This window comes from Procambarus clarkii, chromosome 5, assembly GCF_040958095.1.
Source record: "Procambarus clarkii isolate CNS0578487 chromosome 5, FALCON_Pclarkii_2.0, whole genome shotgun sequence".
NCBI lineage: Eukaryota > Metazoa > Arthropoda > Malacostraca > Decapoda > Cambaridae > Procambarus > Procambarus clarkii.
Window position 1 is genome coordinate 46,317,543 of NC_091154.1, and position 24,185 is coordinate 46,341,727.

Genomic DNA, 24,185 nt, shown 5'->3' on the forward strand with positions numbered 1-24,185 from the left:
AGGGTGATAGTAGAGTGTCAGCCAGCTAGGGTGATAGAAGAGTGTTAGCCAGCCGGGGTGATAGTAGAGAGTCAGTCAGCTGGGGTGATAGTAGAGTGTCAGCCAGCTGGGGTGATAGTAGGGTGTCAGTCAGCTAGGGTGATAGTAGAGTGTCTCCCAGATGGGGTGATAGTAGAGTGTCTGACAGCTGGGGTGATAGTAGGGTTTCAGTCAGCTAGGGTGATAGTAGAGTGTCAGCCAGCTGGGGTGATAGTAGAGTGTCAGCCGGCTGGGGTGAGAGTAGAGTGTCAGCCAGCTGGGGTGATAGTAGTGTGTCAGCCAGCTTGGGTGATAGTAGGGTGTCAGCCAGCAAGGGTGATAGTAGAGTGTCACCCAGCTGGGGTGATAGTAGAGTGTCAGCTAGCTAGGTGATAGTAGAGTGTCAGCCAGCTAGGGTGATAGAAGAGTGTCTGCCAGCTAGGGTGATAGAAGAGTGTTAGCCAGCCGGGGTGATAGTAGAGAAACAGTCAGCTGGGGTGATAGTAGAGAGTCAGCCAGTTAGAGTGTTAGTAGAGTGTCAGCCAACTTGGGGTGATAGTAGGGTGTCGGCCGGCTAGGGTGATAGTAAAGTGTCAGCCAGCTGGGTGTTAGTAGAGTGTCAGACAGCTAGGATGATAGTAAAGTGTCAGCCAGCTAGAGTGATAGAAGAGTGTTAGTCAGCCGGTGTGATAGTAGGGTGTAAGCCAGCTAGGTTGATAGTAGAGTGTCAGCCAGCCGGGGTGATAGTAGGGGGTCAGTCAGCTAGGGTGATATAAGAGTGTTAGCCAGCCGGGGTGATAGTAGGGTGTATGCTAGCTAGGATGATAGTAGGGTGTCAGCCAGCTGGGGTGATAGTAGAGTGTCAGCCAGCTGGGGTGATAGTAGGGGGTCAGTCAGCTAGGGTGATATAAGAGTGTTAGCCAGCCGGGCTGATAGTAGGGTGTATGCTAGCTAGGGTGATAGTAGGGTGTCAGCCAGCTGGGGTGATAGTAGAGTGTCAGCCAGCTGGGGTGATAGTAGAGTGTCAGCCAGCTGGGTAATAGTAGAGTGTCAGCCTGCTGGGTGATAGTAGAGTGTCAGTCAGCTGGGGTGATAGTAGCGTGTCAGCCAGCTAGGGTGATAGTAGTGTGTCAGCCAGCTGGGTGATAGTAGGGTGTCAGCCAGCTGGGTGATAGTAGAGTGTCATTCAGCTGGGGTGATAGTAGAGTGTCAGCCAGTTAGGGTGTTAGTAGAGTGTCGGCTAACTTGGCGTGATAGTAGGGTGTCGGCCGGCTAGGGTGACAGTAAAGTGTCAGCTAGCAGGGTGTTAGTAGAGTGTCAGACAGCTAGGGTGATAGTAAAGTGTCAGTCAGCTAGGGTGATAGAAGAGTGTTAGCCAGCCGGGGTGATAGTAGGGTGTAAGCCAGCTAGGGTGATAGAAGGGTGTCAGTCAGCTAGGGTGATAGTAGAGTGTCAGCCAGCTGGGGTGATAGTAGAGTGTCAGCCAGCTGGGTAATAGTAGAGTGTCAGCCTGCTGGGTGATAGTAGAGTGTCAGTCAGCTGGGGTGATAGTAGAGTGTCAGACAGCTAGGGTGATAGTAGATTGTCAGCCAGCTGGGTGATAGTAGGGTGTCAGCCAGCTGGGTGATAGTAGAGTGTCAGCCAGCAGGGTGATAGTAGGGTGTCAGCCAGCTGGGTGATAGTAGAGTATCAGCCAACTAGGTGATAGTAGGGTGACAGCCAGCTGGGTGATAGTAGAGGCCAGCCAGCTGGGTGATAGTAGAGTGTCAGCCAGCTGGGGTGATAGTAGGGTATCAGCCAGCTGGGGTTATAGTAGAGTGTCAGTCAGCTAGTGTGATACAAGGGTGTCAGCCAGCTATGGTGATAGTAGAGTGTTAGCCAGCTGGGGTGATAGTAGGGTGTCTGTCAGCTGAGGTGATAGTAGAGTGTCAGCTACCTGGGCTGATAGTAGGGTGTCAGCCAGCTAGGGTGATAGTAGAGTCAGCCAGCTGGGGTGATAGTAGGGTGTCAGCCAGCAAAGGTGATATTAGATTGTCAGCCAGCTGGGTGATAGTAGAATGAGCCAGCTGGGGTGATAGTAGGGTGTCAGCCAGCTAAGGTGATATTAGAATGTCAGCCAGCTGGGGTGATAGTAGGGTGTCAGTCAGCTAGGGTGATAGTAGAGTGTCTCCCAGATGGGGTGATAGTAGAGTGTCTGCCAGCTGGGGTGATAGTAGGGTTTCAGTCAGCTAGGGTGATAGTAGAGTGTCAGCCAGCTGGGGTGATAGTAGAGTGTCAGCCGGCTGGGGTGAGAGTAGAGTGTCAGCCAGCTGGGGTGATAGTAGTGTGTCAGCCAGCTTGGGTGATAGTAGGGTGTCTGCCAGCTAGGGTGATAGTAGAGTGTCACCCAGCTGGGGTGATAGTAGAGTGTCAGCTAGCTAGGTGATAGTAGAGTGTCAGCCAGCTAGGGTGATAGAAGAGTGTCTGCCAGCTAGGGTGATAGAAGAGTGTTAGCCAGCCGGGGTGATAGTAGAGAAACAGTCAGCTGGGTTGATAGTAGAGAGTCAGCCAGTTAGAGTGTTAGTAGAGTGTCAGCCAACTTGGGGTGATAGTAGGGTGTCGGCCGGCTAGGGTGATAGTAAAGTGTCAGCCAGCTGGGTGTTAGTAGAGTGTCAGACAGCTAGGATGATAGTAAAGTGTCAGCCAGCTAGAGTGATAGAAGAGTGTTAGTCAGCCGGTGTGATAGTAGGGTGTAAGCCAGCTAGGTTGATAGTAGAGTGTCAGCCAGCCGGGGTGATAGTAGGGGGTCAGTCAGCTAGGGTGATATAAGAGTGTTAGCCAGCCGGGGTGATAGTAGGGTGTATGCTAGCTAGGATGATAGTAGGGTGTCAGCCAGCTGGGGTGATAGTAGAGTGTCAGCCAGCTGGGGTGATAGTAGGGGGTCAGTCAGCTAGGGTGATATAAGAGTGTTAGCCAGCCGGGCTGATAGTAGGGTGTATGCTAGCTAGGGTGATAGTAGGGTGTCAGCCAGCTGGGGTGATAGTAGAGTGTCAGCCAGCTGGGGTGATAGTAGAGTGTCAGCCAGCTGGGTAATAGTAGAGTGTCAGCCTGCTGGGTGATAGTAGAGTGTCAGTCAGCTGGGGTGATAGTAGCGTGTCAGCCAGCTAGGGTGATAGTAGTGTGTCAGCCAGCTGGGTGATAGTAGGGTGTCAGCCAGCTGGGTGATAGTAGAGTGTCAGTCAGCTGGGGTGATAGTAGAGTGTCAGCCAGTTAGGGTGTTAGTAGAGTGTCGGCTAACTTGGCGTGATAGTAGGGTGTCGGCCGGCTAGGGTGACAGTAAAGTGTCAGCTAGCTGGGTGTTAGTAGAGTGTCAGACAGCTAGGGTGATAGTAAAGTGTCAGTCAGCTAGGGTGATAGAAGAGTGTTAGCCAGCCGGGGTGATAGTAGGGTGTAAGCCAGCTAGGGTGATAGAAGGGTGTCAGTCAGCTAGGGTGATAGTAGAGTGTCAGCCAGCTGGGGTGATAGTAGAGTGTCAGCCAGCTGGGTAATAGTAGAGTGTCAGCCTGCTGGGTGATAGTAGAGTGTCAGTCAGCTGGGGTGATAGTAGAGTGTCAGACAGCTAGGGTGATAGTAGATTGTCAGCCAGCTGGGTGATAGTAGGGTGTCAGCCAGCTGGGTGATAGTAGAGTGTCAGCCAGCAGGGTGATAGTAGGGTGTCAGCCAGCTGGGTGATAGTAGAGTATCAGCCAACTAGGTGATAGTAGGGTGACAGCCAGCTGGGTGATAGTAGAGGCCAGCCAGCTGGGTAATAGTAGAGTGTCAGCCAGCTGGGGTGATAGTAGGGTATCAGCCAGCTGGGGTTATAGTAGAGTGTCAGTCAGCTAGTGTGATACAAGGGTGTCAGCCAGCTATGGTGATAGTAGAGTGTTAGCCAGCTGGGGTGATAGTAGGGTGTCTGTCAGCTGAGGTGATAGTAGAGTGTCAGCTACCTGGGCTGATAGTAGGGTGTCAGCCAGCTAGGGTGATAGTAGAGTCAGCCAGCTGGGGTGATAGTAGGGTGTCAGCCAGCTAAGGTGATATTAGATTGTCAGCCAGCTGGGTGATAGTAGAGTGAGCCAGCTGGGGTGATAGTAGGGTGTCAGCCAGCTAAGGTGATATTAGAATGTCAGCCAGCTGGGTGATAGTAGGGTGTCAACTAGCTGGGTGATAGTAGAGTGTCAGCCAGCTGGGGTGATAGTAGAGTGTCAGCCAGCTGGGTGATAGTAGGGTGTCAGCCAGCTGGGTGATAGTAGAGTGTAAGCCTGCTGGGTGATAGTAGAGTGTCAGCCACCTGGGTGACAGTAGAGTGTCCGCCAGCTGGGGGTGATAGTAGGGTGTCAGTCAGCTGGGGTAATAGTAGAGTGTCAGCCAGCTAGGGTGATAGTAGAGTGTCAGCCAGCTGGGGTGATAGTAGGGTGTCAGCCAGCTGGGATGATAGTAGAGTGTCAGCCAGCTTGGGTGATAGTAGAGTGTCAGCCAGCTGGGGTTATAGTAGAGTGTCAGCCAGCTAGGGTGATAGTAGAGATTCAGCCAGCTTGGGTGATAGTAGGGTATCAGCCAGCTTGGGTGATAGTAGGGTATCAGCCGGCTAGGGTGATAGTAGAGTGTCAGCCAGCTGGGGTGATAGTAGAGTGTCAGCCAGCTGGGTAATAGTAGAGTGTCAGCCTGCTGGGTGATAGTAGAGTGTTAGCCAGCTGGGGTGATAGTAGGGTGTCAGCCAGCTAGATTGATAGTAGAGTCTCAGCCAACTGGGGTGATAGTAGAGTGTCAACTAGCTGAGTGATAGTAGAGTGTCAGCCTGCTGGGTGACAGTAGAGTGTCAGTCAGCTGGGGTAATAGTAGGGTGTCAGCCAGCTATGGTGATAGTAGAGTGTCAGCCAGCTGGGGTGATAGTAGGGTTTCAGCCAGCTGGGTGATAGTAGACTGTCAGGCTGCTGGGTGATAGTAGAGTAACAGTCAGCTAGGGTGATAGTAGAGTGTCAGCCAGCTAGGGTGATAGTAGAGCGTCAGCCAGCTGGGGTGATAGTAGAGAAGTCAGTTAGCTGGGTGAAAGTAGAATGTCAGCCAGCTAGGGTGATAGTAGAGTGTCAGCCAGCTAGGGTGATAGAAGAGTGTTAGCCAGCCGGGGTGATAGTAGAGAGTCAGTCAGCTGGGGTGATAGTAGAGTGTCAGCCAGCTGGGGTGATAGTAGGGTGTCAGTCAGCTAGGGTGATAGTAGAGTGTCTCCCAGATGGGGTGATAGTAGAGTGTCTGACAGCTGGGGTGATAGTAGGGTTTCAGTCAGCTAGGGTGATAGTAGAGTGTCAGCCAGCTGGGGTGATAGTAGAGTGTCAGCCGGCTGGGGTGAGAGTAGAGTGTCAGCCAGCTGGGGTGATAGTAGTGTGTCAGCCAGCTTGGGTGATAGTAGGGTGTCAGCCAGCAAGGGTGATAGTAGAGTGTCACCCAGCTGGGGTGATAGTAGAGTGTCAGCTAGCTAGGTGATAGTAGAGTGTCAGCCAGCTAGGGTGATAGAAGAGTGTCTGCCAGCTAGGGTGATAGAAGAGTGTTAGCCAGCCGGGGTGATAGTAGAGAAACAGTCAGCTGGGGTGATAGTAGAGAGTCAGCCAGTTAGAGTGTTAGTAGAGTGTCAGCCAACTTGGGGTGATAGTAGGGTGTCGGCCGGCTAGGGTGATAGTAAAGTGTCAGCCAGCTGGGTGTTAGTAGAGTGTCAGACAGCTAGGATGATAGTAAAGTGTCAGCCAGCTAGAGTGATAGAAGAGTGTTAGTCAGCCGGTGTGATAGTAGGGTGTAAGCCAGCTAGGTTGATAGTAGAGTGTCAGCCAGCCGGGGTGATAGTAGGGGGTCAGTCAGCTAGGGTGATATAAGAGTGTTAGCCAGCCGGGGTGATAGTAGGGTGTATGCTAGCTAGGATGATAGTAGGGTGTCAGCCAGCTGGGGTGATAGTAGAGTGTCAGCCAGCTGGGGTGATAGTAGGGGGTCAGTCAGCTAGGGTGATATAAGAGTGTTAGCCAGCCGGGCTGATAGTAGGGTGTATGCTAGCTAGGGTGATAGTAGGGTGTCAGCCAGCTGGGGTGATAGTAGAGTGTCAGCCAGCTGGGGTGATAGTAGAGTGTCAGCCAGCTGGGTAATAGTAGAGTGTCAGCCTGCTGGGTGATAGTAGAGTGTCAGTCAGCTGGGGTGATAGTAGCGTGTCAGCCAGCTAGGGTGATAGTAGTGTGTCAGCCAGCTGGGTGATAGTAGGGTGTCAGCCAGCTGGGTGATAGTAGAGTGTCATTCAGCTGGGGTGATAGTAGAGTGTCAGCCAGTTAGGGTGTTAGTAGAGTGTCGGCTAACTTGGCGTGATAGTAGGGTGTCGGCCGGCTAGGGTGACAGTAAAGTGTCAGCTAGCAGGGTGTTAGTAGAGTGTCAGACAGCTAGGGTGATAGTAAAGTGTCAGTCAGCTAGGGTGATAGAAGAGTGTTAGCCAGCCGGGGTGATAGTAGGGTGTAAGCCAGCTAGGGTGATAGAAGGGTGTCAGTCAGCTAGGGTGATAGTAGAGTGTCAGCCAGCTGGGGTGATAGTAGAGTGTCAGCCAGCTGGGTAATAGTAGAGTGTCAGCCTGCTGGGTGATAGTAGAGTGTCAGTCAGCTGGGGTGATAGTAGAGTGTCAGACAGCTAGGGTGATAGTAGATTGTCAGCCAGCTGGGTGATAGTAGGGTGTCAGCCAGCTGGGTGATAGTAGAGTGTCAGCCAGCAGGGTGATAGTAGGGTGTCAGCCAGCTGGGTGATAGTAGAGTATCAGCCAACTAGGTGATAGTAGGGTGACAGCCAGCTGGGTGATAGTAGAGGCCAGCCAGCTGGGTGATAGTAGAGTGTCAGCCAGCTGGGGTGATAGTAGGGTATCAGCCAGCTGGGGTTATAGTAGAGTGTCAGTCAGCTAGTGTGATACAAGGGTGTCAGCCAGCTATGGTGATAGTAGAGTGTTAGCCAGCTGGGGTGATAGTAGGGTGTCTGTCAGCTGAGGTGATAGTAGAGTGTCAGCTACCTGGGCTGATAGTAGGGTGTCAGCCAGCTAGGGTGATAGTAGAGTCAGCCAGCTGGGGTGATAGTAGGGTGTCAGCCAGCAAAGGTGATATTAGATTGTCAGCCAGCTGGGTGATAGTAGAATGAGCCAGCTGGGGTGATAGTAGGGTGTCAGCCAGCTAAGGTGATATTAGAATGTCAGCCAGCTGGGTGATAGTAGGGTGTCAACTAGCTGGGTGATAGTAGAGTGTCAGCCAGCTGGGGTGATAGTAGGGTGTCAGCCAGCTAAGGTGATATTAGATTGTCAGCCAGCTGGGTGATAGTAGAGTGAGCCAGCTGGGGTGATAGTAGGGTGTCAGCCAGCTAAGGTGATATTAGAATGTCAGCCAGCTGGGTGATAGTAGGGTGTCAACTAGCTGGGTGATAGTAGAGTGTCAGCCAGCTGGGTGATAGTAGAGTGTCAGCCAGCTGGGTGATAGTAGAGTGTCAGCCAGCTGGGTGATAGTAGGGTCTCAGCCACCTTGGTGATAGTAAGGTCTCAGCCAGCTGGGTGATAGTAGAGTGTCAACCAGCTGGGTGATAGTAGGGTGTCAGCCAGCTGGGTGATAGTAGAGTGTAAGCCTGCTGGGTGATAGTAGAGTGTCAGCCAGCTGGGTGACAGTAGAGTGTCAGCCAGCTGGGGATGATAGTAGGGTGTCAGCCGGCTGGGGTGACAGTAGAGTGTCAGCCAGCTGGGTGTTATTAGAGTGACAGCCATCTAGGGTGATAGTAGAGTGTCAGCCAGCTGGGATGATAGTAGGGTGTCAGTTATCTGGGGTGATAGTAGGGTGTCAGCCAGCTGGGGTGATAGTAGAGTGCCAGCCAGCTAGGGTGATAGTAGAGTGTCAGCCAGCTGGGGTGATAGTAGGGGGTCAGTCAGCTAGGGTGATAGTAGAGTGTCAGCCAGCTGGGGTGATAATAGAGTGTCAGCCAGCTGGGGTGATAGTAGAGTGTCAGCCTGCTGGGTGATAGTAGAGTGTCAGCCTGCTGGGTGATAGTAGAGTGTCAGTCAGATGGGGTGATAGTAGGGTGTCAGCTAGCTGGGTGATAGTAGAGTGTCAGCCAGTTAGGGTGTTAGTAGAGTGTCAGCCTACTTGGGGTGATAGTAGGGTGTCGGCAGACTAGGGTGATAGTAAAGTGTCAGCCAGCTGGGTGTTAGTAGAGTGTCAGCCAGCTAGGGTGATAGTAGAGTGTCAGCCAGCTAGGGTGATAGAAGAGTGTTAGCCAGCCGAGGTGATAGTAGGGTGTAAGCCAGCTAGGGTGATAGTAGGGTGTCAGCCAGCTGGGGTAATAGTAGGGTGTCAGTCAACTAGGGTGATAGTAGAGTGTCAGCTAGCTGGGGTGATAGTAGAGTGTCTGCCAGCTGGGTAATAGTAGAGTGTCAGCCTGCTGGGTGATAGTAGAGTGTCAGCCAGCTGGGTAATAGTAGAGTGTCAGCCTGCTGGGTGATAGTAGAGTGTCAGCCAGCTAGGGTGATAGTAGAGTGTCAGCCAGCTAGAGTGATAGAAGAGTGTTAGCCAGACGGGGTGATTGTAGAGAGTCAGTCAGATGGGGTGATAGTAGAGTGTCAGCCAGCTGGGGTGATAGTAGGGTGTCAGTCAGCTGGTGATAGTAGAGTGTCAGCCAGCTGGGGTGATAGTAGAGTGTCAGCCAGCTGGGGTGATAGTAGGGTGTCAGTCAGCCAGGGTGATAGTAGAGTGTCAGCCAGCTGGGGTGATAGTAGAGTGTTAACCAGCTGGGGTGATAGTAGGGTGTCAGTCAGCTAGGGTGATAGTAGAGTGTCAGCCAGCTGGGGTGATAGTAGAGTGTCAGCCAGCTGGGTGATAGTAGAGTGTCAGCCTGCTGGGTGATAGTAGAGTGTCAGTCAGATGGGGTGATAGTAGGGTGTCAGCAACCTAGGGTGATAGTAGAGTGTCAGCCAGCTGGGGTGATAGAAGAGTGTCAGCTAGCTGGGTGATAGTAGAGTGTCAGCCTGCTGGGTGACAGTAGAGTGTCAGTCAGCTGGGGTGATAGTAGGGTGTCAGCCAGCTGTAGTGATAGTAGAATGTCAGCCAGCTGGGGTGATAGTAGGGTGTCAGCCAGCTAGGGTGATAGCAGAGTGTCAGCCAGCTGGAGTGATAGTAGAGTGTCAGCCAGCTGGGTGATAGTAGAGTGTCAGTCAGATGGGGTGATAGCAGGGTGTCTGCAAGCTGGGTGATAGTAGAGTGTAAGCCAGCTGGGTGATAGTAGGGTGTCAGCCAGCTAGGTGATAGTAGAGTGCCAGCCAGCTGGGGTGATAGTAGAGTGTCAGCCAGCTGGGTGTTAGTAGAGTGTCAGCCTGCTGGGTGATAGCAGAGTGTCATTCAGCTGGGGTGATAGCAGGGTGTCAGCCAGCTGGGTGATAGTAGAAAGTCAGCCAGCTGGGTGAGAGTATGGTGTCAGCCAGCTGGGTGATAGTAGAGTGTCAGCCAGCTGGGTCATAGTAGGGTGTCAGCCAGCTGGGTGATAGTAGAGTGTCAGCCAACTGAGTGATAGTAGGGTGTCAGCCAGCTGGGTGATAGTAGAGTGCCAGCCTGCTGGGTGATAGTAGAGTGTCAACAAGCTGGGGTGATAGTAGAGTGTCAGCCAGCTGGGGTGATAGTAGAGTGTCAGCCTGCTGGGTGATAGTAGAATGTCAACAATCTGGGGTGATAGTAGAGTGTCAGCCAGCTGGGGTTACAGTAGAGTGTCAGCTAGCTGGGTGATAGTAGAGTGTCAGCCAGCTGGGTGATAGTAGAGTGCCAGCCTGCTGGGTGATAGTAGAATGTCAACAATCTGGGGTGATAGTAGAGTGTCAGCCAGCTGGGGTTATAGTAGAGTGTCAGCTAGCTGGGTGATAGTAGAGTGTCAGCCAGCTAGGGTGATAGCAGAGTGTCAGCCAGCTGGGGTGATAGTAGAGTGTCAGCCAGCTGGGGTGATAGTAGAGTGTCAGCCAGCTGGGGTGATAATTGGGTGTCAGTCAGCTAGTGTGATAGTAGAGTGTCAGCCAGCTGGGGTGATAGTAGAGTGTCAGCCAGCAGGGTGATAGTAGAGTGTCAGTCTGCTGGATAATTGTAGAGTGTCAGTCAGCTGGGGTGATAGCAGGGTGTCTGCCAGCTGGGTGATAGTAGAGTGTCAGCCAGCTGGGTGATAGTAGGGTGTCAGCCAGCTAGGTGATAGTAGAGTGTCAGCCAGCTGGGGTGATAGTAAAGTGTCAGCCAGCTGGGTGTTAGTAGAGTATCAGTCAGCTGGGGTGATAGCAGGGTGTCAGCCAGCTGGGTGATAGTAGAGTGTCAGCCAGCTGGGTGATAGTAGAGTGTCAGTCAGCTAGGGTGATAGTAGGGTGTCAGCCAGCTGGGTGATAGTAGAGTGTCAGCCAACTGAGTGATAGTAGGGTGTAAGCCAGCTGGGTGATAGTAGAGTCCCAGCCTGCTGGGTGATAGTAGAGTGTCAGCCAGCTGGGGTGATAGTAGAGTGTCAGCTAGCTGGGGTGATAGTAGAGTGTCAGCTAGCTGGGGTGATAGTAGAGTGTCAGCCATCTAGAGTGATAGAAGAGTGTAAGCCAGCCGGGGTGATAGTAGAGAGTCAGTCAGCTGGGGTGATAGTAGAGTGTCAGCCAGCTGGGGTGATAATTAGGTGTCAGTCAGCTAGTGTGATAGTAGAGTGTCAGCCAGCTGGGGTGATAGTAGAGTGTCAGCCAGCTGGGTGATAGTAGAGTGTCAGCCTGCTGGATAATTGTAGAGTGTCAGCCAGCTGGGTGATAGTAGGGTGTCAGCCAGCTAGGTGATAGTAGAGTGTCAGCCAGCTGGGGTGATAGTAAAGTGTCAGCCAGCTGGGTTTTAGTAGAGTGCCAGCCTGCTGGGTGATAGTAGAGTGTCAGTCAGCTGGGGTGATAGCAGGGTGTCAGCCAGCTGGGTGATAGTAGAGTGTCAGCCAGCTGGGTGATAGTATGGTGTCAGCCAGCTGGGTGATAGTAGAGTGTCAGCCAGCTGGGTGATAGTAGAGTGTCAGCCAGCCGGGGTGATAGTAGGATGTCAATCAGCTAGGGTGATAGAAGAGTGTTAGCCAGCCGGGGTGATAGTAGGGTGTCAGTCAGCTAGGGTGATAGAAGAGTGTTAGCCAGCCGAGGTGATAGTAGGGTGTAAGCCAGCTAGGGTAATAGTAGGGTGTCAGCCAGATGGGGTGATAGTAGGGTGTCAGTCAGCTAGGGTGATAGTAGAGTGTCAGCCAGCTGGGGTGATAGTAGAGCGTCAGCCAGCTGGGTAATAGTAGAGTGCCAGCCTGCTGGGTGATAGTAGAATGTCAACAATCTGGGGTGATAGTAGAGTGTCAGCCAGCTGGGGTTATAGTAGAGTGTCAGCTAGCTGGGTGATAGTAGAGTGTCAGCCAGCTAGGGTGATAGCAGAGTGTCAGCCAGCTGGGGTGATAGTAGAGTGTCAGCCAGCTGGGGTGATAGTAGAGTGTCAGCCAGCTGGGGTGATAATTGGGTGTCAGTCAGCTAGTGTGATAGTAGAGTGTCAGCCAGCTGGGGTGATAGTAGAGTGTCAGCCAGCAGGGTGATAGTAGAGTGTCAGTCTGCTGGATAATTGTAGAGTGTCAGTCAGCTGGGGTGATAGCAGGGTGTCTGCCAGCTGGGTGATAGTAGAGTGTCAGCCAGCTGGGTGATAGTAGGGTGTCAGCCAGCTAGGTGATAGTAGAGTGTCAGCCAGCTGGGGTGATAGTAAAGTGTCAGCCAGCTGGCTGTTAGTAGAGTGTCAGTCAGCTGGGGTGATAGCAGGGTGTCAGCCAGCTGGGTGATAGTAGAGTGTCAGCCAGCTGGGTGATAGTAGAGTGTCAGTCAGCTGGGGTGATAGCAGGGTGTCAGCCAGCTGGGTGATAGTAGAGTGTCAGCCAGCTGGGTGATAGTATGGTGTCAGCCAGCTGGGTGATAGTAGAGTGTCAGCCAGCTGGGTGATAGTAGGGTGTCAGCCAGCTGGGTGATAGTAGAGTGTCAGCCAACTGAGTGATAGTAGGGTGTCAGCCAGCTGGGTGATAGTAGAGTGCCAGCCTGCTGGGTGATAGTAGAGTGTCAGCCAGCTGGGGTGATAGTAGAGTGTCTGCTAGCTGGGGTGATAGTAGAGTGTCAGCTAGCTGGGGTGATAGTAGAGTGTCAGCCATCTAGAGTGATAGAAGAGTGTAAGCCAGCCGGGGTGATAGTAGAGAGTCAGTCAGCTGGGGTGATAGTAGAGTGTCAGCCAGCTGGGGTGATAATTAGGTGTCAGTCAGCTAGTGTGATAGTAGAGTGTCATCCAGCTGGGGTGATAGTAGAGTGTCAGCCAGCTGGGTGATAGTAGAGTGTCAGCCTGCTGGATAATTGTAGAGTGTCAGCCAGCTGGGTGATAGTAGGGTGTCAGCCAGCTAGGTGATAGTAGAGTGTCAGCCAGCTGGGGTGATAGTAAAGTGTCAGCCAGCTGGGTTTTAGTAGAGTGCCAGCCTGCTGGGTGATAGTAGAGTGTCAGTCAGCTGGGGTGATAGCAGGGTGTCAGCCAGCTGGGTGATTGTAGAGTGTCAGCCAGCTGGGTGATAGTATGGTGTCAGCCAGCTGGGTGATAGTAGAGTGTCAGCCAGCTGGGTGATAGTAGGGTGTCAGCCAGCTGGGTGATAGTAGAGTGCCCGCCTGCTGGGTGATAGTAGAGTGTCACAAAGCTGGGGTGATAGTAGAGTGTCAGCCAGCTGGGGTTATAGTACAGTGTCAGCCAGCTAGGGTGATAGTAGGGTGTCAGCCAGCTAGGGTGATAGTAGAGTGTCAGCCAGCAGGGGTGATAGTAGGGTGTCAGTCAGCTGGGGTGATAGTAGAGTGTCAGCCATCTAGGGTGATAGTAGAGTGTCAGCCAGTTGGGATGATAGTAGGGTGTCAGTCATCTGGGGTGATAGTAGGGTGTCAGCCAGCTGGGGTAATAGTAGGGTATCAGCCAGCCTGGGTGATAGTAGGGTATCAGGCGGCTAGGGTGATAGTAGAGTGACAGCCAGCTGGGGTGATAGTAGAGTGTCAGCCAGCTGGGTAATAGTAGAGTGCCAGCCTGCTGAGTGATAGTAGAGTGTCAGTCAGCTAGGGTGATAGTAGGGTGTTAACCAGCTAGGGTGATAGTAGAGTATCAGTCAGCTGGGGTGATAGTAGAGTGTCAGCTAGCTGGGGGATAGTAGAGTGTCAGCCAGCTAGGGTGATAGTAGAGTGTCAGCCAGCTAGAGTGATAGAAGAGTGTTAGCCAGACGGGGTGATAGTAGAGAGTCAGTCAGATTGGGTGATAGTAGAGTGTCAGCCAGCTGGGGTGATAGTAGGGTGTCAGTCAGCTAGAGTGATAGTAGAGTGTCAGCCAGCTGGGGTGATAGTATAGTGTCAGCCAGCTGGGGAGATAGTAGGGTGTCAGTCAGCTAGGGTGATAGTAGAGTGTCAGCCAACTGGGGTGATAGTAGAGTGTTTGCCAGCTGGGGTGATAGTAGGGTGTCAGTCAGCTGGGGTGATAGTAGAGTGTCAGCCAGCTGGGGTGATAGTAGAGTGTCAGCCAGCTGGGTGATAGTAGAGTGTCAGCCTGCTGGGTGATAGTAGAGTGTCAGTCAGATGGGGTGATAGTAGGGTGTCAGCAAGCTAGGGTGATAGTAGAGTGTCAGCCAGCTGGGGTGATAGAAGAGTGTCAGCTAGCTGGGTGATAGTAGAGTTTCAGCCAGTTAGGGTGTTAGTAGAGTGTCAGCCAACTTTGGGTGATAGTAGGGTGTCGGCAGGCTAGGGTGATAGTAAAGTGTCAGCCAGCAGGGTGTTAGTAGAGTGTCAGACAGTTAGGGTGATAGTAAAGTGTCAGCCAGCTAGGGTGAAAGAAGAGTGCTAACCAGCCGGGGTGATAGTAGGGTGTAAGCCAGCTAGGGTGATAGTAGGGTGTCAGCCAGCCGGGGTGATAGTAGGGTGTCAATCAGCTAGGGTGATAGAAGAGTGTTAGCCAGCCGGGGTGATAGTAGGGTGTCAGTCAGCTAGGGTGATAGTAGAGTGTCAGCCAGCTGGGGTGATAGTAGAGCGTCAGCCAGCTGGGTAATAGTAGAGTGTCAGCCTGCTGGGTGATAGTAGAGTGTCAGTCAGCTGGGGTGATAGTAGGGTGTCAGCCAGCTGGGTGATAGTAGAGTGTCAGCCAGCTAGTGTGATAGTAGGGTGTCACCCAGCTAGGGTGATAGTAGAGTGTTAGCCTGCTGGGGTGATAGTAGGGTGTCAGTCAGCTGGGGTGATAGTAGAGTGTCAGCCAGCTGGGGTGATAGTAGAGTGACAGCTACCTGAGCTGATAATAGGGGTGTCAGCCAGCTAGGGTGATAGTAGAGTGTCAGCCAGCTGGGGTGATAGTAGGGTGTTAGCCAGCTAGGGTGATATTAGATTGTCAGCCAGCTGGGTGATAGTAGGGTGTCAAAGAGCTGGGTGATAGTAGAGTGTCAGCCAGCTGGGTGACAGTAGAGTGTCAACCAGCAGGGGTGATAGTAGGGTGTCAATCAGCTGGGGTGATAGTAGAGTGTCAGCCAGCTGGGGTGATAGTAGAGTGTCAGCTACCTGAGCTGATAGTAGAGTGTCAGCCAGCTGGGTGATAGTAGAGTGTCAGCCAGCTGGGTGATAGTAGAGTAGGGTGTCAGCCAGCTGGGTGATAGTAGAGTGTCAGGCAGTTGGGTGTTAGTAGAGTGACAGCCATCTAGGGTGATAGTAGGGTGTCAGTCATCTGGGGTTATAGTAGGGTGTCAGCCAGCTGGGGTGATAGTAGAGTGTCAGTCAGCTAGAGTGATAGTAGAGTGTCAGCCAGCTGGGGTGATAGTATAGTGTCAGCCAGCTGGGGAGATAGTAGGGTGTCAGTCAGCTAGGGTGATAGTAGAGTGTCAGCCAACTGGGGTGATAGTAGAGTGTCAGCCAGCTGGGGGTGATAGTAGAGTGTCAGCCAGCTGGGTGATAGTAGTGTCAGCCTGCTGGGTGATAGTAGAGTGTCAGTCAGATGGGGTGATAGTAGGGTGTCAGCAAGCTAGGGTGATAGTAGAGTGTCAGCCAGCTGGGGTGATAGAAGAGTGTCAGCTAGCTGGGTGATAGTAGAGTTTCAGCCAGTTAGGGTGTTAGTAGAGTGTCAGCCAACTTTGGGTGATAGTAGGGTGTCGGCAGGCTAGGGTGATAGTAAAGTGTCAGCCAGCTGGGTGTTAGTAGATTGTCAGACAGCTAGGGTGATAGTAAAGTGTCAGCCAGCTAGGGTGAAAGAAGAGTGTTAGCCAGACGGGGTGATAGTAGGGTGTAAGTCAGCTAGGGTGATAGTAGGGTATCAGCCAGCCGGGGTGATAGTAGGGTGTCAGTCAGCTAGGGTGATAGAAGAGTGTTAGCCAGCCGGGGTGATAGTAGGGTGTAAGCCAGCTAGGGTGATAGTAGGGTGTCAGCCAGATGGGGTGATAGTATGGTGTCAGTCAGCTAGGGTGATAGTAGAGTGTCAGCCAACTGGGGTGATAGTAGAGCGTCAGCCAGCTGGGTAATAGTAGAGTGTCAGCCTGCTGGGTGATAGTAGAGTGTCAGTCAGCTGGGGTGATAGTAGGGTGTCAGCCAGCTGGGTGATAGTAGAGTGTCAGCCAGCTAGTGTGATAGTAGGGTGTCAGCCAGCTAGGGTGATAGTAGAGTGTTAGCCTGCTGGGGTGATAGTAGGGTGTCAGTCAGCTGGGGTGATAGTAGAGTGTCAGCTACCTGAGCTGATAGTAGGGGTGTCAGCCAGCTAGGGTGATAGTAGGGTGTCAGCCAGCTAGGGTGATATTAGATTGTCAGCCAGCTGTTTGATAGTAGGGTGTCAAAGAGCTGGGTGATAGTAGAGTGTCAGCCAGCTGGGTGATAGTAGAGTGTCAGCCAGCTGGGGTGATGGTAGGGTGTCAGCCAGCTAGGGTGATATTAGATTGTCAGCCAGCTGGGTGATAGTAGGGTGTCAAAGAGCTGGGTGATAGTAGAGTGTCAGCCAGCTGGGTGATAGTAGAGTGTCAGCCAGCTGGGTGATAGTAGAGTGTCAGCCAGCTGGGTGATAGTAGAGTAGGGTGTCAGCCAGCTGGGTGATAGTAGAGTGTAAGCCTGCTGGGTGATAGTAGAGTGTCAGCCAGCTGGGTGACAGTAGAGTGTCAGTCAGCTGGGGTGATAGTTGGGTGTCAGTCAGCTGGGGTGATAGTAGAGTGTCAGCCAGCTGGGGTGATAGTAGAGTGTCAGCTACCTGCGCTGATAGTAGAGTGTCAGCCAGCTGGGTGATAGTAGAGTTTCAGCCAGCTGGGTGATAGTAGAGTAGGGTGTCAGCCAGCTGGGTGATAGTAGAGTGTCAGCCAGTTGGGTGTTAGTAGAGTGACAGCCATCTAGGGTGATAGTAGAGTGTCAGCCAGTTGGGGAGATAGTATGGTGTCAGTCAGCTAGGGTGATAGTAGAGTGTCAGCCAGCTGGGGTGATAGTAGAGTGTTAGCCAGCTGGGGTGATAGTAGGGTGTCAGCCAGCTGGGGTGATAGTAGGGTGTCAGTCAGCTTGGGTGATAGTAGAGTGTCAGCCAGCTGGGGTGATAGTATAGTGTCAGCAAGTTGGGTGATAGTAGAGTGTCAGCCTGCTGGGTGATAGTAGAGTGTCAGTCAGATGGGGTGATAGTAGGGTGTCAGCAAGCTAGGGTGATAGCAGAGTGTCAACCAACTGGGGTTATAAAAGAGTGTCAGCTAGCTGGGTGATAGTAAAGTGTCAGCCTGCTGGGTGACAGTAGAGTGTCAGTCAGTTGGGGTGATAGTAGAGTGTCAGCCCGCTGGGGTGATAGCAGAGTGTCAACCAGCTGATGTGATAGTAGAGTGTCAGCCAGCTTGGGTGATAGTAGAGTGTCAGCCAGCTGGGGTGATAGTAGAGTGTCAGCCAGCTGGGGTGATAGTAGAGTGTCAGCCAGCTGGGGTGATAGTAGAGTGTCAGCCAGCTGGGGTGATAGTAGAGTGTCAGCCAGCTGGGGTGATAGTAGAGTGTCAGCCAGCTGGGTGATAGTAGAGTGTCAGCCAGCTGGGGTGATAGTAGAGTGTCAGCCAGCTGGGGTGATAGTAGAGTGTCAGCCAGCTGGGGTGATAGTAGAGTGTCAGCCAGCTGGGGTGATAGTAGAGTGTCAGCCAGCTGGGTGATAGTAGAGTGTCAGCCAGCTGGGTGATAGTAGAGTGTCAGCCAGCTAGGGGAGAACAGAGTATCACCACCTGGAATAATATTAGTGTCAGGAGCCCCGAGACGCTAGTCATCTGCCCCTGACTGTGTTACAGACTGCTCGCTGCCTTACGTCACTATAAACTCGGCCGGACGGTTGGGCAACAAGATTACGGAATACCTGTCTCTCTCTGTCATACGTAAGGTCTTCGGTGTACGGGTGAGTTGTAATGTTCTCTTCATACAAGATCATGGATTAACAATCTATATGTATATATATATATATAAATATATATATATATATATATATATATATATATATATATATATATATATATATATATATATATATATATATACATATATATATATATATATATATATATATATATATATATATATATATATATATATATATATATATATATATATATATATATATATATATATATATATATATAAAATTTGTGAGGGTACCACCTCTGGTGCCAATGTGGGGACCCATAGCCTCGGAGAAGAAAATAAAAAGTATTCAGAGGAGACCTTGTGGTTTCTCACTGAACACTAATATTATCTTCTCCTACCACCCCCATTCTTTTGTATGTACACATATATATTTACTTTATTTGAACTTTGTTATAAAAAAGGAGTAACATATGGGTTACAAAGATGGTTATCATAGGTTGTCGAGTTCCTCCAGCTCCTCAGATGGCGGGCAGGAACCCTGGATGCAGTGCGCATTTTCCCTCTGTATTGCCACACTGAGGCGCTGGAAAAGAAAGCTTGCAGCTCTCGGGTCCCTTGTTGTTTCAATGAGCCTAGAACCTATATATATATATATATATATATATATATATATATATATATATATATATATATATATATATATATATATATATATATGTCGTACCTAGTAGCCAGAACGCACTTCTCAGCCTACTATGCAAGGCCCGATTTGCCTAATAAGCAAAGTTTTCATGAATTAATGTTTTTCGACTACCTAACCTACCTCTTATCTTGAGGTTATCTTGAGATGATTTCGGGCCTTTTTAGTGTCCCCGCGGCCCGGTCCTCGACCAGGCTTCCACCCCCAGGAAGCAGCCTGTGACAGCTGACTAACACCCAGGTACCTATTTTACTGCTAGGTAACAGGGGCATAGGGTGAAAGAAACTCTGCCCATTGTTTCTCGCCGGCGCCTGGGATCGAACCCAGGACCACAGGATCACAAGTCCAGCGTGCTGTCCGCTCGGCCGACCGGCTTACCTAACCTAACTTTTTCGGCTACCTAACCTAACCTAACCTATAAAGATAAGTTAGGTTAGGTTAGGTAGGGTTGGTTAGTTTCGGTCATATATCTACGTTAGTTTTAAATCCAATAAAAATAAATTGACCTCACACATAATGAAATGGGTAGCTTTATCATTTCATAGGCAAAAAATTAGAGAAAATATAATAATTCAGGAAAATTTGGCTTATTAGGCAAATCGGGCCTTGCATAGTAGGCTGAGAAGTGCGTTCTGGCTACTAGGTACGACATATATATATATATATATATATATATATATATATATATATATATATATATATATATATATATATATATATATATATATATATATATATATATATATATATATATATATTAGTATATTTTGGTAGCAGTCTTTCCTGTAGACATATATTATTAAATATGACCGAAAAAGTAAGATTAATAATTCTAACACGAATTTTCTCAATCTTTCGTACATTTCTTTTCACTGTTGGAGGTAATTCAAAAATCAATTCTCCAAAATTCATTTTTATTTCTAGTCTGACTCGACACGAGCGCGTTTCGTAAAACTTATTACATTTTCAAAGACTTTAGTTTACAAATACACAACTGAATAGAACTTAAACATCTCCGATTTTGTTTATATCTACATTCGAGTGAGGTGGATGGGGTGAGGTGGCATTAATAGGGTATTAATTTCATCAACACAAGACAGAACAAGAGGTGGCATTAATAGGGTATTAATTTCATCAACACAAGACAGAACACGAAACAATGGGTATTGAAATGGAAGTGATTGTAGAAAGCCTATTGGTCCATATTTCTTGATGCTTCTATATTGAAGCGGAGTCTTGAGGTGGGTAGAATATAGTTGTGCATTAATTGGCTGTTGATTGCTGGTGTTGACTTCTTAATGTGTAGTGCCTCGCAAACATCAAGCCGCCTGCTATCGCTGTATCTATCGATGATTTCTGAGTTGTTTACTAGGATTTCTTTGGCGATGGTTTGGTTGTGGGAAGAGATTATATGTTCCTTAATGGAGCCCTGTTGTTTATGCATCGTTAAACGCCTAGAAAGAGATGTTGTTGTCTTGCCTATATACTGGGTTTTTTGGAGCTTACAGTCCCCAAGTGGGCATTTTGAAAGCATAGACGACGTTGGTCTCTTTTAAAGCGTTCTGCTTTGTATCTGGAGAGTTTCTCATGAGTAGGCTGGCCGTTTTTCTGGTTTTATAGTAAATCGTCAGTTGTATCCTCTGATTTTTGTCTGTAGGGATAACGTTTCTATTAACAATATCTTTCAGGACCCTTTCCTCTGTTTTATGAGCTGTGGAAAAGAAGTTCCTGTAAAATAGTCTAATAGGGGGTATAGGTGTTGTGTTAGTTGTCTCTTCAGAGGTTGCATGGCGTTTCACTTTCCTTCTTATGATGTCTTCGACGAAACCATTGGAGAAGCTGTTGTTGACTAGGACCTGCCTTACCCTACAGAGTTCTTCGTCGACTTGCTTCCATTCTGAGCTGTGGCTTAGAGCACGGTCGACATATGCGTTAACAACACTCCTCTTGTACCTGTCTGGGCAGTCGCTGTTGGCATTTAGGCTCATTCCTATGTTCGTTTCTTTAGTGTAGACTGCAGTGTGGAAACCTCCGCTCTTTTCCATGACTGTTACATCTAGAAAGGGCAGCTTCCCATCCTTTTCCATCTCGTAAGTGAAACGCAGCACGGAACTCTGCTCAAATGCCTCCTTCAGCTCCTGCAGATGTCTGACATCAGGTACCTGTGTAAAAATGTCGTCAACATACCTGCAGTATATGGCCGGTTTCAAGTTCATGTCGACTAAGACTTTTTGCTCGATGGTACCCATGTAGAAGTTTGCAAACAGGACACCTAGGGGAGAACCCTTGGCGACCCCCATCGACCCCATCGACCCCAGCCTGGAAGGTTATGCCAGTTGCTGGAAGAATTCTGTGCTGGCTAGGGTTCGAGTCTCCTGGTGGGAAAGTGTTCTAAAGTTGTATACTTCACTCTCGTGTTTAGGAGAGTTGTGCCTTAAGCATAGACACAGTGTTCTCCCATATTAACAGGGACTTGATGAAATAAACGTATAAATGACCCCTCACTTGCTCTAGTGCTCTTGGGAGGTGGTGATCTTTGGGGTATATAAATACTCCGAAATTACCATCTCTTTTAAGGGTCTGAGCAGGTGGTGGAGTGGGTTAAGGCGTACCTGTTATGCCAGTTGCTGGAAGGCTTCTGTGCTGGCTAGGGTTCGAGTCTCCTGGTGGGAAAGTGTTCTAAAGTTGTATACTTCACTCTCGTGTTTAGGAGAGTTGTGCCTTAGGCATATATATATATATATATATATATATATATATATATATATATATATATATATATATATATATATATATATATATATATATATACCTAACGCACATAAAACAAACAATAAGGTAAAACAAAAATAAAATAAAACTGCTTACGTCCATTGCTGAGTGAATAGTGGCAGGGAGAACAAGAAACATGAACAATTAAACTCTTTACTTATAATAATAAACACAAACAATAATAAAACCTGTAACCTTGGCTATACACGACTGTCAACAATGAACATAAGAATTACGTTACTCTACACACAAAAGGGTGACTATACAATATGTACAAATGTGCTGTCCTTCCTCCGTCACGCGTCGTAGCAATACCACATTGAGTGAAGGAAGAAACATGTGACCCAAGAGGAGTACTCAGGCCGGCGGCCCAACACTCAGACTACTCACCAGGAGTAGTCTGAGTGTTGGGTCTTGTGGTTGTTTTAGATTCAGCTACTCGGAACAAGAAGTATTGGGTCGCCGGCCCTTGCTTATATAGACTGGTGGGTGACGTCATGCAGGCGTGTAGTAGCAGTTGAATGGTCAGCCCGCAGAATATTGGGTCGTTTACTGGTGGTGAACAAGCAGCCGGCGAACACCTGGCATGAGTTGTAATGTTGTAAGCATAGGATGATTGTGAATAGCTTCTTTTCAACTGTACTCTAGTTACGTTGATGCGGTTTCAGCTTGTAGCTGTAGTCACTGACTGGCAAGACTGACTGACCCCCCCCCCCCCGTCCCATCCTAAATCCTTATCCTGACCCTTTCCCAGTGCTATGTAGTCGTAATGGCTTGGCGCTTTCCCCTGATAAACTCCCTCCCTCTTCTCACTGTTGCATCAGGACTTTCCCCAATGCCGGTGCTGCTGTCATCGACATTAAGGACGAAGAGTTTCTTCACATCTAGCGAGGCGAGAATGGGATTACTACAGAGTAATGCTTTTAGCTGTTCAAATGCAATGGTTTGTGAACTAGTCCAAAGATATTTTGCTTATGGCTAGTAAGGTTAATGAGAGGTGTAGCCACGGAACTGAAGTTCCTGCTAAAACGACGATAGTATGATGCTAAACCTAGAAAACGCATAAGCTGTTTTCGTGAGGTAGGCTGAGGGTATTGTTGAATAGCATGTAGGTGAACGCCAAGAGGTGCTATGCTTCCACTGCCTATTATATGACCGAGATAGCGCACTTTACTTGTGGCAAACGTGGACTTGCCCAAATTAATGTTGAAGCCAGCCTGGAGAAGCTTGAAGAACACCCATTATAGGTGGTCTTTCCAAGTGTTGGTGGCAACAACGATGTCATCCAGGTAGGCGTAGGAATCGTCAAGGTCTTGGATGACGATGCTGACAGCTCGCTGGAAGGTAGCTGGGGCATTGTAGAGTCCTAAGGGCAGTCGCTCATATCAAAAGAGGCTAAAAGGAGTGGAGAAAGCAGTGATGTCCTTAGCGCACTGTGTAAGACTGATCTGAAAATAGCCCTTTTAGGAGGTCAACTTGTGAGAGAAACTTGGTGTTACCGATGGCATCAAGAATATCGACGACGCCAGGCAAAGGACAGAAATCCTTTACAGTGACTGTGTTCAGTTTACGATAATCGCTGTACAGTCTTACCTTGCCGGAGCCGGTGGCTGAGCGGACAGAACACTGGGAGCGTGATCCTGTGGTCCCGGGTTCGATTCCGGGCGCCGGCGAGAAACAATGGGCAGAATTTCTTTCACCCTGATGCCCCTGTTACCTAGCAGTAAATAGGTACCTGGGAGTTAGTCAGCTATCACGGGCTGCTTCCTGGGGGTGGAGGCCTGGTCGAGGACCGGGCCGCGGGGACACTAAAGCCCCGAAATCATCTGAAGATAACCTCAAGATAACCGCGTGCCTTGGGCACCAATATTACAGGGTGAGGTCCAAGGAGACTCACAGGGTGTGGCCAGTCCATTGTTGAGGAGATACTGTATATCGCGAACATGGTTTCCTTCTTCTGCGAACTGCATCAGGTAGTATGGTTGATGGATTGGCATCGTTTCGGGAAGCAGATTGATGTGATGGCGCACTACGGTACATTCCTGCGGAGTTTCTTAGAACAAGTCTCTATTAGTAGAGACTAGTTGGATGAGAGGAGCACTGTTATTGGAATCCTGTGAGTATTTAGGAAGATCGTTCCTAATTTCAGAGTTAGAGATCACTGGGTTAGCCACTACAGTCAGGAGGAGAAGCAGGGTAGGTATTGTGGTGTTTGTGTGTTACTGAGGAAGTCTTGATTGTAGGGTTGATATAAAGCCATCGCTTGGTTACTGACTTTAATACGTATATAAACAATTACATGACTAGCTGCTTCCAAGCTGGTAGCTCTTGTGTGCTCTTGTTTACCTTCTCTGGCGTCTGAGCCGCCGCACATAGAAAACGGATGGTACCGTTTTCTGTGAACATGACATCCTTCCTTTTCTTTAAAAAGAATGAATACAGGATGCCTACCATGCTTGTAGCACAAAGCAAAGTTATTGACACAAAGTAAGTTATTAACATATCAAGAGATATTGCATACATTTAACATTAATTAAGCACACAAAGAATTTAAACAACTTAATCTTTACCACAAAGGATTTCAATGTTAAAAATACATATGCAATGTTAAACAAACATGAAAGAAACTGTAATACAAAGTTACAAAATATTGAATGAGAGATCTGCATTATTCAAACAATATTAAATTTAGTTTAGCATAATAAGTAAATACTTTGCATTACATAGGAACACAATTAATCATCAAATCGTGTAGGGCGTTTAACATGACGTTTAGGACGAGAGTCCCCAAATACAATAATATTCCTTGATGAATTATTTATTGAGTTATAACTCATTTTTTCTTTTTCTTTTGCACGACTTTGCACTTTATCATTTTCTACACTAGTTGGAATCACTTTGAAATAAGCCATATTACGTGTTATACTATGATCTCTATTACTAGCTGTTACCATAGTTCCTTTTACACTAATCACTTTATATGGTTTTGTATCATACGGCATATCTAGCTTTCCCTCTTTTTTCTTTTTAACGAGAACAGTGTCTCCAACCTTTATGAATTGTTCCTTTGCACGTTGATCATGAGCAATTTTCATTTTGCCCTTGGCTAGTGCATCCTTCTGAACGAGACGTTTATCCGTTACCTCGGCTGGCATGACGGGTAGTGCGATTCTCATAGGACGTCAAAATAAAAGTTCACCAGGTGACTTGCCCAGTGTTCCATGCGGTGTTGCACGGTAGTTCCTGAGAAAAGCATACATAGCTTGTTTCCAGGATCGTCCTTCGGCA

The 24,185-nt window shown here is 49.1% G+C and overlaps 1 protein-coding gene across 1 annotated transcript in view; it reads left to right on the top strand.

Annotated features, from left to right (window-relative positions):
* The window catches only part of LOC138350768 (galactoside alpha-(1,2)-fucosyltransferase 1-like), a 250,140-nt gene that overhangs the window by 108,812 nt on the left and 117,143 nt on the right, over positions 1 to 24,185 (top strand). The window contains exon 3 of the mRNA XM_069302109.1: positions 17,356 to 17,459. Coding sequence (XP_069158210.1) covers positions 17,356 to 17,459 — 104 coding nt within the window. The remainder of the gene's footprint in view (positions 1 to 17,355; positions 17,460 to 24,185) is intronic.